The sequence below is a fragment of the Rana temporaria genome, chromosome 4, assembly GCF_905171775.1.
Source record: "Rana temporaria chromosome 4, aRanTem1.1, whole genome shotgun sequence".
Classification (NCBI taxonomy): domain Eukaryota; kingdom Metazoa; phylum Chordata; class Amphibia; order Anura; family Ranidae; genus Rana; species Rana temporaria.
The window spans coordinates 156,727,042-156,741,864 of NC_053492.1; the positions used below are offsets into that span (position 1 = coordinate 156,727,042).

General features: G+C 40.0%; 1 protein-coding gene across 2 annotated transcripts in view; it reads left to right on the plus strand.

Moving 5' to 3' along the window:
• RSRC1 (arginine and serine rich coiled-coil 1) overlaps window positions 1–14,823 on the plus strand; it is a 486,535-nt gene that overhangs the window by 47,028 nt on the left and 424,684 nt on the right. For both annotated transcript variants that reach the window (XM_040349251.1, XM_040349250.1), the window contains exon 3: window positions 2,897–3,010. In XM_040349251.1, coding sequence (XP_040205185.1) covers window positions 2,897–3,010 — 114 coding nt within the window. The remainder of the gene's footprint in view (window positions 1–2,896; window positions 3,011–14,823) is intronic.

The following is a 14,823-nucleotide window of genomic DNA, read 5'->3' on the forward strand; positions in this document are numbered from 1 at the left end:
CCTAACCAATTTTACCCAGATTTTTTCCAGCTTGCCTGCAGGGAAAAATAAGCAGGAGGAGCCTCTAGTCTTCTGCTGCTGTTCACATGTTAAAAAACAAAACAAAACAAAAAAACAGCCTTTGGAATACAGAGTAAAAACAAATATCAATAAACTGTTTTAAATTGTCATTCAAATATATATTTGAAATCAAATCTTTTTTTTTATTTTGTGTAAATAACATGGTATGGGTGAATTTCTGCCAGTCACAGGCTGTGTCATGCCCCTCCAGCCTGTGTCTTGGAATAAGAGGGAGGTGAAGCCTTCATTAATCTACATGTAATATTCTGTCCCCATTGTGTTTAGCTGGTTAGTGGAGGAGAAGGAAGAGAATGGGCTGTCGTTTGCCACTGTGTAGTTGCTTGGTCATGCAACACTGTACTCAAATACAATTTATGTAATTTCTTTTACACAAATAGAGCTTTCTTTTTTTTGATACTTGATCGCCACTGGGCTTTTTATTTGTTTTTCTAAAAACGAAAATTTGGGGGGAAAAAAACAAAACATGTTTTTCTGAGTTTCTGTTTATTGATTTTGCAAACAAAAAAAAAATCGCTCTTCATGAATTTAGGCCAAAATGTATTCAGCTAATTTTTTTGGGTAAAAATAATTCAAATCGGTGTATATTATTGATCAATCCTGATGGACTGATGGCTTATCATTTCTTAAGGGCCCTACAGTGGATATAAAAAGTCTACACACTCCTGTTAAAATCCCGGGTTCCTGTGATGTAAACATGAGACAAAGATAAATAATTTTTAGACATTTTTCCACCTTTTAATGTGACTTTTAAACTGTACAACTCAGTTGAAAAACAAACTGAAATCTTTTAGGGGGGAGTAAAAAATATAAAACTAAAATAATGTGGTGCATAAGTGTGCGCACTTCTTTTTTTATAACTGGGAATGTAGCTGTGTTCAGAATTAAGCAATCACATTCAAACACATGTTAAATAGGAGTCAGTACACACCTGACATCATTTTAAAGTGCTTCTGATTAACACCAAATAAAGTTCAGCTGTTCTAGTAGGTCTTTCCTGACACTTTCTTAGTCGCATTCTAAAGCAAAAGCCATGTTCCACAGAGAGCTTTTTAAAGCATCAGAGGGATCTCATTGGTAAAGGGTATTAATAAGGAGAAGGGTAAAAAATAAAATAAAAATTCCAAGGCATTATATATACCATGGAACACAGTGAAGACAGTCGTCATCAAGTGGAGAAAATATGTCACAACAGTGACATTACCAAGAATTGGACTTCCCTCCAAAATTTATGAAAAGATAAGACAACAACTGGTCAGTGAGGCTGCCAAGAAGCCTACAGCCACAATAAAGGAGCTGCAGGAATATCTGGCAAGTACTGGCTGTGTGGTACATGTGACAACAATCTTCCATATTCTTCATATGTCTGGGCTATAGGGTAGTGTGGCAAGACAAGCCCTTTCTTACAAAGAAAAACATCCAAGCCCAGCAAAATTTTGCAAAAACACATCTGAAGTCTCCCAAAAGCATGTGGGAGAATGATGAAACCAGAGTTTAACTTTTTGGCCATAATTCCAAAATAAATGTTTGGCGCAAAAACACCTCTGCACATCACCAAAAGAACACCATACCACTGTGAAGCATGATGGTGGCAGCATCATGCCTTAAGGCTGTTTTTCTTCAGCTGGAACCAGGGGCCTTAGTCAAGGTAGAGGGAATTATGGACAGTTCCAAATACCAGTCAATATTGGCACAAAACCTTCAGGCTTCTGCTAGAAAGTTGAACATGAAGAGGAACTTCATCGGTCAGCATGACAACGACCCAAAGCATACATCCAAATCAATTAGGAATGGCTTCCCTAGAAGAATATTACAGTTTTTGAATGGCATAGCCAGAACCCAGACCTAAATCCGATTGAAAATCTGTGGGGTGATCTGAAGAGGGCTGTGCACAGATTTGAAGTGTTTTTGCGCTCTCTAATTAAAAAAATGCATCATGTATTCCTCCAAGGAGGAGCTGTTGGGATAGTGATTACATCATTCTCTCTCTCTCTCTCTCCCTCTCCCATGAACCTTCAGGCATTGCAGTGAATGTTGGAGGGTACACTAGGCCTGTAAAGTCCACTTCAACATTAACCACACCCCTCATTCTGCAGCCAGCAAGCCATACTACTCAGCACACCTCAGGATAGATAGGTTACAGCCTTATAAATGCAAAGCATGTTTGTGCTCTCCCACTCCAGCTACAACAGTTGACAAACATATTGCCCTTAAGTGCCGGGACATGCTGCTTTACATCGGCATGTGGCACTAGTTAATGTCGGCATGACAAAAAAAAGTGCAGAGCTAACTTACTAATAACACAATAATGGTGGAACCCTCTAATTTATGGAAATCCCAATAAACTTCTATATCGGTACGGTCTCTACATCAGTGCCCATAAGTGCGGTCTCATCAGTGCCCATAAGTGTGGTTTCAATATCCTCAGTGCCCGTAAGTGCGGTCTCCTCAGTGCCCATAAGTGCGGTCTCCTCAGTGCCCATAAGTGCGGTCTCCTCATCAGTGCCCATATGTGCGGTCTCATAGTTTTCACTGGTCTTTATGGTTATCACATTCTAACTGCACTGTTCAAATATAATGTGTCTTGTTAAACACTAGTTCATTTGATTGGTTTGCTGGTGCTCCCTTTCCTCTTTCCTTCCTCCCCTTCCCATCCTTACCCACTCTCCCCTCCTCTGGACCCACCTTTACCAATACATCAGAATGGCAACATATGTTTACTGATCTGTATTGGATTTCACACTGCATTGACTGCTATGAGTATTTTCCATAATTTGTTATCTATAATTATATAATTTTTTTTTTTTTTATGTTTTAGACGCAGACATCGGTCTAGCAGTGAATCATCGTACAGTTCAAGGAGAAAGCGCAGTCACAGCAGGTCAAGAGATAGAGGAAAGTCGCGAAAAGTCCACAGATCAAGGATATCAAGGTGATTTTGTCATTTTAGGGTGACATTTTTTCCATGAAGGAATAAATAAATCTAATTAAATATACTGTACATAGCAATAACAAAGTCACAGTGAATACCCAAGATGTTTTGCCAGAGGTTTTGCACAGTAATTGCAAACTGGTAAAATTGATAGGGAGCATTGCCTAAGTTCTCCCTCTTTGTCCTCCATTGAAGTTACGCCAATGCATAGTCATGTACTGCCAGTGCGAATAATGCACAGAGACTGAACAGTGTTCTGTTGCTCCGTGCTCTGGTTTAGCAAAGTCAACACATAGGCCTAGACAATAAGAAATTCACTTCCATGTCTGTCATATAAATAAAGCATTTTCTTAAAAGTTATTTTCTCTTTTTGAGAGGGTTGTTTGTTTTTTTAAAATGCATTGAGCGTTACTTCTTCTCAAAATTTTGTATACCAAAGATTACCTAACGCATCCCTGCCAGTTCAAAACAATCTGCACAAAGCTGTCCTTGTCTGAGAAATGTGTAAATGCCTTACTCCTAACAAATGATGCTCTGGTCAGTCTTATTACTGTATGAAGGCTGTCTAGAAATTGCCACTTCAGGAGTGTCAGTCTCCTGTGTCTACTGCAGTGCTCAGTGGACTCCCACATTGCTTCCATGTTCTCGGCAGACTAATATTTACATTCTTTGCTGGGGCAGCTTTGTGCAGATTTTATTTCAACTTGACTGTGTCATTTTACAGGATAACTAATTCCAAGAACAAAAATATAATAATTTGCATCTTACCAATTCTTAGACGTGGTGGCTGTATTGGTTTTCTTTTTTTTAGGTTAATATTTTAGCCAATGCAGAAAATGCCTCTTAATTTTGCCAGACATGCTGCATCCTTATTACTTTCTGTGATCTGAACAGGTCACAGAAAGTAAAGCAAAATGATCTTTTTTATAAATGTAGAAGTAGTGCTGCGCTGTGCATAAATAGGTGATAAAGTGCAAATGTGCTCATGTGACAGGTACACTTGAAAGGCAATAAGTGAAGGGTCAAAATAGCAACATTAAACTATAAATAATCAGCTGTGACAGTATAAACAATGGACTAATAAAATGTCCAAATGCTGTACCACAAAATAGATGAGAATAAAACTCATAAAATCCTTAAAATGGCATCATCATGTGACATATGCTACCATAGAAAGATAAATTCACACTTAAATTCCATGAAATGAAAATAGAAATGAATAATAATAAAAAAAAAACGCAGTGCAGATAATGTTCATAAGGTGCAAGCTGGATGGATGGCTGTGTGTGCACAGTGATCAGGGTGAAGGTGTTGGTGCTAGTAGTCAATCTCTGGCATGGAGTGCTACCGATAGGTGGTTGCTGGTTCTCCATGCAACTTAGAGTATAGGTGTTCCCTTACCGCTGTAAGGTAACAGCGTATGAGTGTGTCTTTCAATCTCCTGGTGGCTCCTGACGTTTCAGGCTCTGCTGGTATGTATCTTTACTTTGGCATCAAAGTCCCCTTTAAGTGTCCCTGGTGTGACTATATCAGCCTCACATTGGGGCATGGGGGGGTGTAAAGAGGGATGCTCGATAGTGTAGTATTTAAAACATTTATTGGAATCGGCAGCAATAATAAAAACAGGTACTCACAATGTGAAGTATCAAACAGGCATATCAAAAACTAGTCGCAAACTCGTCCAATATCACTTCCGGTGCCCTGCGTTCTTTCTCTAACCTACCAAACCCATCATCCCCTATTGAATGGAGTTGAACATAGGCAGGCATGTTTGACGTACAGCCTGAGTAGCAACCACGTGTCACCCGCCCAGGGACAGAATGTGTATTATTTGTACTATTACCAGGTGAAAATAAAGGTAAAAAAATTTAATGAATTAATGCAGCCACCAAATCGAAGGGCTGGTATACTGCAATATATTACATTAAAAAAAAAAAAAAATATTCTCTACTATAACTGGTAGATGCTTTATCATTGATGGATGTTCACACAATGCAGGATTTCAAAACTATCAATATAAATGGATAAGCAAGCAAATGGGAAAAGTCTCCATACATAAATTTGCTCCCATGCACAAATTGAGCAACTCGGCACAATGTCTGACCTCTGATATAGGAAAGACCATTTGCTCTGTAGGAAGTGTCCAAAATTAAATTAGCCTAGGCAGTGAGTGTGACTTTCACCAAACAATGTCTGCTGGAGAATCAATCACTACCATTTAAAATACATGGTCCGAAAAGATTCACCTGTAGGTGACATTCAGAAGATAATTCTGCATGCTGAATGCCAGATTCTCTACTTTTTAAATATACCCCAAAGCATATGTTAAGTCAGAACCCTTTTTTCTTATTTTTGGATATAATAGGGAATTGTTATGTCCCCGTCAGTTTTTCTTTCTTCTTTTTTTGTGTCTTGTTGGGAAGATTACTTTTCACTTATTATCCGAGAGACACTACAATAAAGTGTAGGGATAATGCCCTCTTAGACATTTGTCATCAGAACAGCTATGCCCTTTGGAAGATTTCCCCCTCACCTTCTGTTCCTGTGACCATTTAAACATCTTGGATTTTCTCACTTTCTGTAGCAGAGACCATGGTTAAAAGGATCGATAGGAAAGGCTGGTACACACTAGCAGTTTTGTTTTTTTCATTCAACCCAGCAGGCTTGGCGAAAAAAAACTGTATCGCTCAGTAGGAGCCCTGTATTTACTGTTCAATGTTAGTACAGCGATTTCCCCTGCTGAACTATTGTGTTTTGACAGGGGGACAGCCCCCCGTAAGAACACCCAAGTCGGCACTCTCAGCCATTGACTGAAAGTGCTGATCGGATGCCGATTGGCAGCCCTTTTCTGGTCCTACCCCTTTGACAGAAGTTTACATATTCTTTAATGATTTGACTTATGTGAACATAACATTATGTATATGTACATATTGCTTAACTTATATAGGCTCCATGACGACTGTTCTATAAGAATTTTCCTGTTGTGATCTCCACTATGATGTTTGTTATAAACTGAATGTACTGTCATACTACGGTATTAAATGTTAAAAATGCAAGAATAACATGTGTTTGTACTGCTCAATTCCAACTAAATCATGACTTCTAATTAATGTAATCCTATGTATATTTCATGCCAAATGGCAACCCTTTTATTCTTCATTTTGCTACCGTTTATGGAATACCATCATAAAAGATGTTGACAGGAGGTAACCAATCAGGGATGGGTATTTGTGGTGCATACTAGTAGATATCATTTGTTTCCAAAAACTACTCGGTTAAGAATATTTCAATTGCTTTATCTACATGATGCCTTTGTTTATGACCTAGTAAAAGTATTTTTAATTTGGTGTTTTTACTGTGTATCTGTGAGATCTTAATATATGGTAAACTGGATGCAAGACTGCAGCAAGCACTCCTAGCAACCTTTCTACATGTTCAGTTTATTTTTAGAGTGTCTTAGGAGACTCAAAACCTGAGAGATTCTACCTTTCTAATTTCTACCAGAACTTGGATAGTCCTATCCCAGTCTGCCCGCTCATATTGCCCCCCCCCCCCCCCCCCCCCTGGCCACTAAGAAGGATGGGTGCCATACTTGGCCAGTATGTGGAATTGGGAGGGAGGCATGAGAAGATGAGCTGGATATAAAATCATATTGCAATTGAAATAGTAGTGCAGCAAAATTTGGATTTTACCTGGGTACTCGAGTATAACTAATATTTTAGGAAGCCAAATGTTTGCTATTAAGAACGTTTTGCATCAAAACATAAAAACGATTTGGATCAAAATTGGCTACATATCCTAACTTTGCTGAAACCTAACTTATTGTATATTGTGTTCCTTCTCCCTGGTGCATATGAATACATTTATTTGTGGTCTGTGTCCACTCCTTGTCCTCAATGGCAGAGTAACACATTTAATTTTCTTGCATTTCTTCACCGGTGCTATCAGTAGCCTCAATGAAGTGTGCAAGAGAAACAGTAAAATGTTTATGAAGATGTGGGGTACCAGGATAATTATGTATATTGCTCAGGTCTTATAGTTGAGGGCACAGTGCTTTCAATGAGTTAACATGCTTGATGGAAGCATTAAATTTTTTTTTTTTTTTTTTACAAAACATATACTAAACCTCTGGACTGTAAGTTTAACAGGGAAAAAACGAGAACCAGCCAGTATCTGGTAGGGTTAGGCTAAAGCAGTGTTTCTCAATTCCAGTCCTCAGGCCCCCCCAACAGGTCAGGTTTTCAGGATTTCCCTCAGATGAAAAGGCTGTGGTGATTACTAAGGCAGTGAAACTGATCAAATCACCTGTGCAAAATAATGGAAATCCTGAAAACCTGACCTGTTGGGGGGGCCTGAGGACTGGAATTGAGAAACACTGGGCTAAAGTGAGTAAAGCAGTTCTAGCTGCAGAGTATCGGTGTGTAAAAGTGAGATCTTATAAGTAAGACTAACAAGCTTAAGGCCCAATTCCAGTATTCAGCCCTGGTGAGAGGTCCAAGGTTGCCAAGAGGAATTCAGTTTAGACAAGTCCAATGTTTTTCAGAGCAAATAGGTGTTAACAATTGTGGGTCAGATCTCTAGACAGATTGTCCCACAAAGAAGCGGTGGAGCATGACAATGGTCAGTATGAGTGGGTATGAATGACATTTTAAGAGACCCATTTCAAGGAAAGGTGAAAGATTTTTATTAAGGCTTGATGTATTGGTATATTCTTGCTAAGAATTGAAGTTAATTCTCTTCAGCCAACAATTCAGATTCAAACATGTCTCAAAAGTCTGAAATGGTGGCTGTAGAGAATAGTTAAATTTATACTTCAGGTTCTTCGTGAGATACTGACCTGTAACCTGTGTAGATTAGGAGTTCTAATTTTACTGGTTGTATACTTGTTTTGGGTCATTTACTTCTTGATAGTTAAGAGGTGATGATGGTGAAAGCGTTGCACTTTTAAGGTTTAAATGGTAGAAAAAAATGGTACATTCACAAAAAATATAGTATTATCAGTATGAACTATGTTACCTGCCAAAAATTGCCGGTTTTCCAATTCAGAACTCGGTCTCGCAGCACAGTCATAATATGACTTTACTTACCTCTACTGCAGTCAAAACAATATAGCCTGGTGAAGGACAGCCCCAACCTACATTATGAATGGTTATTGGAGGAGCAGCAATAAATTGTTAAAATCAACCCTATGCTCTCCCTTCCTATTAGTTATAGCTACTTGTGTACTTTTCAGTGTAGCAAAGGTCAGGCATGTCAAACTCAAATGAAACAGTGGGCCAATTCGACAGAGCTATATTTTCAAGGGGTCGCAGTATATCTTCTGAGAGCTGTATCTACCGAATTCCAAAAAAAGGCACGTTGGAACTTAACACTATGGTAAAAATTGTATCTTATCATATTTAATCTAGAGAAAAGAATCTAAAGCCTCGTACACACGATAGGTTAACCAGAGGACAATGGTCTGAAGGACCGTTGTCCTAGGTTAACCGATGAAGCTGACTGATGGTCCGTCACGCCTACACACCATAGGTTAAATAACCTATCGTGTCAGAACGCGGTGATGTAAAACACGACGACGTGCTGAAAAAAACGAAGTTCAATGCTTCCAAGCATGCGTCGACTTGATTCTGAGCATGCGTGGATTTTTAATCGATGGTTGTGCTTACTAACGATCAGTTTTGACCTATCAATCCATAGGTTAATTGTAAAGCAAGTTGTCTTTTTTTTTTTTTTACCTATGGTTAAATAACCTATGGGGCCCACACATGATCGGTTTTGACCGATAAACGGTCCTTCAGACCGTTGTCCTCTGGTTAACCTATCGTGTGTCCGAGGCCTTAGCGATCATTTTATGTTTAAATTACTAAACATTAAATGTGATTGCATCTCTAACAATGTTTGGTAATGTACAGTTGTTGTGCTGTGGTGCTAAATTGAGATGCATGGAATTGCCACAAAAGTTATGGTAGATTCCACTGATGTAGCTATTTTGTTTATTATGTATTTCATAATGTGCGTTATTATATTTGAGGGCTAGTGTATTAATTATTTCTGTCCTGGTAGATATAATAGTTTGGCTTGTGCTTTTTTTTTACCCACTAGTTCTATGAATTTAAAACTATCCTGGAGCGAGGCTGGGTGATGCAAATGGGACTTAATAAGATCGCAAACTGAATTTCTGCAAAGGAACCGTGATTTACATTAAATTAGGAATTTAAAAAAACTGATTTAGCTTTGCGTTATTGAGCATTTGCTTAATAACATTTTGCCTCCTTGAGACAATAATTTGTCTGTGAAACTCCTATATGTCCTCTGCAGGAGAAATTGAAAGCAACAGCTCCCTTCTCCCAACCTCACATGGAACGATACAAAGGAGTCTTTCAGCTCAGCAAAATTTAATAAATCATCCTATTTCCTAATTCGATCATATTAGATGGTGATGTGGAAGAGGCATTTCAAATCGCATCTCCTCATTAATATACATCAGTCGGGGGAATGGAATACTTTATGTGGGGATGTCATGGCTCCCGTGTCTTAGTTTACTAAGTGGAACAGGTTGATGTGATACAGGGGGCTATTTGTCACTGTCTCGTTAAAATGGTTTGGGTCGAGTTATGGAGTCCAGAAAGACGCCGGCTGATAAATCAAAACTGGATTGAGTGGACAGGAGGCAGTGATTGATACCGTGACAGGATATGAAAAAGGAATTGAGATACAAGCACGCATGATATTGAATATGTGAAGGAAAATGGCCCCAGAGTATGAATATTATTCAAAGAAATGAGAATAATATTAGATGGCAATGGTTCTAGGTGCAAGGATACTACTTACTGGAGAAATATGTTGGCTATCAAGATTCAGGCTTGGGTTTCAGAATTTTCAGTTTGCCATTTTAGAGTGGTTGGAAAAAATTGTTCTGGTCCGACTCTAAACATATTCATTTTTTTTGTCTTTTTCATTTGAGTGCAGTCACCATTTGGTGATAGAAACAATATGATGTCTGCCAGTTAATTTTTTAATCCCCTGAGATAAACTTAGTTGGCCTTTAAATGTTAAAAATAAAAGTGTATATGTTTCCCAAAGTAACAAGATACCAAATTAATAGTCGGGTTGCGCATAGGTACTGCAACAGGAACAAGAATATATTGTGAATCCCTCAAATTCCACCAAGGGGGCTTGGCTGTTGGTTCAGGATGCATTGGATCACCTGGCGTCATTGCCTGTCGTCTAATATTATAAAGAGGGGGAACAGACAGGTCACTTGCTGGCAAAAATTATACAGTCACACTCACAAAAAGTTTCTCGCACTATAAGCGCCTGTGCTCTTGGGAAGGTAAGCTAGTCAACTACCCAGAGGTCATTATGACTGAATTGGTCAAATATTATTCATCTCTATACCATTCTAAACAGTCATGCTCACTGGACTCCCTGCATGACTAATTTGCATAGTATTCAACTGCCTGTCATGTCATAACTGGATAGGAACATGCTTAACGCCCGCTAATGATGGTTTGCCCATTAAGGTATATAAATAATATACTGAACGTTTGCTGCTGAAATCACTTTAAGTTTCCAATGTAGCTTATGAGAGTAGATGCCTACCCGTCGATGACCAAGGCTAATATACTCCCTTTGATACCCGGTAAAGATCTGAGTTTGTATATGTCGCTTAGACTTAAGGTAATTTCCTCTCATGAATTCATATCAATCCGGCTTTATGCCCCAAAAGTCTATGGCCAAAAACCTCCATAGATTGTTGGTCAACATCCAATCAAAGGCAGATAACATGGGTGAGAGAGCACTACTATCTTTAGATGCAGCTAAAGCATTTGGTAGTGTAGAATGGCAATCCTTGTGAGCTGACCTGTCTAAATTTTGGGTTTGTGACTCTTATATCCTGGGTCAAGCTGCTCTTAGACCGACCTGTAGTGACTATAAGGGAGACTGGCAAATTGTCACCAACATTATATCTGAGCAGGGGCACCCTAAAGGAATGCCCATTGTCCATGTTATTTGCCATAGCTATCGAGCCCTTGGCGGCGTCAATTAGAATACTGACTTAGGTTTCAAATATGGCCCGATCTATGAAAATCGCACTCTATATGTAGATGACACTATGCTATTGCTGGGTGATACTTCCCATTCCCCTAGAGCAGCCATGCACACCATCATGCAATTTGGAGAGTACTGAAAACTTACTAGATGGACACATTTCCTGGCTTTAGTCCCATCATGCCACGTGCCTACATTATTCAAATATCTAGGTGTACAAGTCACCCAATGGATGTTTGACACCTGTATATCTAACCCCTTTTGCTAAAATTTTTAGGACAAGATTAGGGTTTGGAGCAGACTTTTGTTGTCCCTTACCTTTGCCGATTTACAAATTTCTGAAAATGTTCTTGTAGAATACAGGTGCTCAGGAGACTCGGCCACTGATTTCTGGGAGTCCCATTAGTGGAAGATGATAGGTCCAACATCTCCAAACGATCTTGCCTCAACATTTCCATGTGATCAGGGTTTTTTTTTTTTGAAGAAGAGAAAAACAAAAAAAAAGATCATGGCAATCGGTCCCATCACTCCTTGGCAAATAGGAGAAGAAATGGAAACCGTGACAGATTTCATCTTCCTAGGCTCCAAATCGCAACAGACGGCGACTGTAGCTATGAATTTAAGAGATGCTTGCTTCTTGGGAGGAAAGCAGTGGCAAACCTAGACAACATTATAAAAAGCAAAGCCATCTCCCTACTGACTAAGCGTCGTATAGTCAAAGCTATGGTATTCCCAGCAGTAACCCATGGCTGTGAAAGTTTGACTATAAGGAAGGTTAAACATTTATGCTTTTGATCTGATAGTGTTGGAGTAGACGCTCTTGAAAGTCCCTTGGGCGGCAAGAAGATAAAACCAGTCAATCCTTGAAGGAAAACGACCCTGAATATTCACTGGAAGGACAGATCCAGCGTAAACTCAAATACTTTGGCCACCTAATGCGAAAAAGGGAATCATTAGAAAATGCCTGATTCTGGGAAACACGGAAGGAAAAAGGAGAAGGGGTAGACTGAAAACTAGATGGATAGATGGCATCATCGAAACGATGAACATTAAATTAAAGGCAATGGAGGACAGAAAAGCCTGGCATGCTATGGACCATGGGGTCACGAAGAGTCTCACATGTTTAAATGACTTAAAGCGGTTGTAAACCCGCATGAAAAAAAAAAAATTTTCTCCTGTAAGGGAAAAGTCATAATGAGCTAATATGCACCGCATATTAGCTCATTATGAAATACTTACCTCGGAACGAGGTGCGTAGCACTTACCTGGTTCACGCCGAGCGAGATTTCATCTTGCCTCTGCGTGTCTTCCGGGTATCGCCGCTCCAGCGCTGTGATTGGCTGGAGCGGCGATGACGTCACTCCCGCACGTGCGCGCGGGAGATTTAAAACTCGGCAAGGTCCGGCGGCTGCCAGTCCTTTCGCCGTAGATCCCCCTGCGCATGCGCAGCGGAATATCTCCTAAACCGTGCAGGTTTAGGAGATATTCTCCTTACCTACAGGTAAGCATTGTTATAGGCTTACCTGTAGGTAAAAGTACAAAAAGTGGGTTTACAACCACTTTAACAATGATGACGGGGTTATTACGGTTAACTGAGGCTTTGTTGGTAAGATTTTCCTCTCACTGGCCTGGTGACAGTGATTTTACCACAGAGGAAATTCTGAAAAAAAATCTAACAGGGACACAGCCATACACATCTGACAGAAGTTCTAGTCATCCACCACAGAGTATAAATATGCCATGAGTATAAAAAGAATTTGCGCCAATAAATGCAGATACCAGATGAGAATACAGGGTCTCTCAAGACCAGTTAAGATCCCTTTCCATACATAGGTAATAGGTTTGAAAGCTAGAGGTTCTTGCTTACTGTTTATCGTTGTAGAGCAGGAGGCTAGAGTGTTCACTGCACACTGGTTTCTGGATGCCTTTTTTATTTCTGTGCTTTCAGAAGGAATGCAGTTTAAACCAATTACATTAAGTAATTTTGTTTTCACATTTTAATCTGTTTGCTACTGCAGCAAATGGTCTGTCACTGATATCTTTAGATGGTTAGCTACCTGCTATCTTAAATTTTATTTTAATTTTTTGAGCTCATTTACTCAATTTGATCTCTTTTATCTGCTGCATATACAGTATACAATGTACATAAGTATATTCATGGACAGAAGAGACCGCAGGATTGAAACAAACATATTCATTATATTAGAGCAGCTATAGATTTAAAAAAATAAATGTAGCACCCTCTATCCTTGGGTAGGTGCTAGAGTAGTGGGTTTTTGTATATACTGCCAGTGCAGGTAAATTTAGGCAGGCCTAGCTGTGAGCTAGGCCTGTTTGTTTTATTCAGGGGGCAGGGGGGGTGGTTTTAGTGTAGCAGCAGGTGATTGACATGTGCCTCAGCTCTTGGGCACTGCCTCTATTCCAGGGGGAAGGTTCTGGAAAAGGGTCAGGGCAGAGAGCTGGAGTGACATGGGGTGCAGGTAGACCAATCCCCAACTAGGATTGGCAGGGGGCAGGCCTCCTATATATACCCATGGTCAGCCTGCTGTGTGAGGAGTTGTGTGGAGGATCTGAATGATGGCGTGTTAGACTGTCGTGGTCGGAGGGAACCCTCTTTCGGTGGGGGGGGGGGTTGTACCTCAGGCTGGGAGCTCTGGAGTTTTGGGAGCTGGGAGGGAGCCTCTCTCCACGGTCATTGAGAGGTGTCGGGGAACATGAGCAGGGAAGAGGACAGTTGGGAGCACTGCCAGGAAAGTCATTCAGGAGGAGGGATCAATGCCTGGGGTCGGTGAGTGAAAAAGCACAGTGGAAAGCTCTGGATACATGCCAGGATTTGGATGTGGAGCCAAAGGCTGTGTGGTTGTTGTGAAGTCAAGTCTCTGCGGCCAGGGGGGCTGGCAGGATTTGCATCGGGGTAGATAATGGTTCTTTTACAAGCATTCATTAGTCATCTGTGAATATGAAAAAGTGTAGTGCTTATTTTTGTGAAAAAGTCAGTTAACACATATCAACTATTGCAAACATGCATATATGAAATCGTAATTTCAGTGACACTGAGTGACTGAGTGTGATCCGTGAAAAAATAATTTAATAAATCAGAATGAAGCAGTCCTCTATTGTGACCACACACAAATAGAACAAACTGCAAGGTTGAAATGACGAGTGTGACCCTCTCTGTGAAAAAATAGACACCACCACCAATGTAAGGAGGATGCTTACCAGATGGAATTGACTTGGTGATGTTTATACCACCCAAGTCAAAACAGGCTTATATAATCAGTCAGCCAATGTATCCAGCTGGTCCTGAATCCACATATCAGTCGGCACTGCAAATTCCAGTAAACACCAGGAAGTGTAAATGCCTGTAGTCTTGTTGGAGTCAAAGATACGGTAACCACATAACATGCTTAATGGGGAAAAAAAGGGTGATACCGTGCAAGGTAGTATTTATTAAAAAGTTAAAAAAATGAACAATCACATTTGGAAGAACATCATAGGCATATCACAAAGTGCAAGAGCGATGTGTGTGAATGGGTCCCTCCGACGTGTTTCAACTAAACAGTCATCATCTGGGATGTGGACCCCCACAACAACACCGCTATTTATAGATGGAATGACCCCAGCTGGAGTGACCCCAGAAATGACATCACTTCCTGTTGGTGGACAGGAAGTGGCAGCCGCTATTTAAAACGTACCATTTGATCTCAAAAAATCTTCCCATAATCGAGGATAATACTGTCAACGAATCTTTATTAGATTGT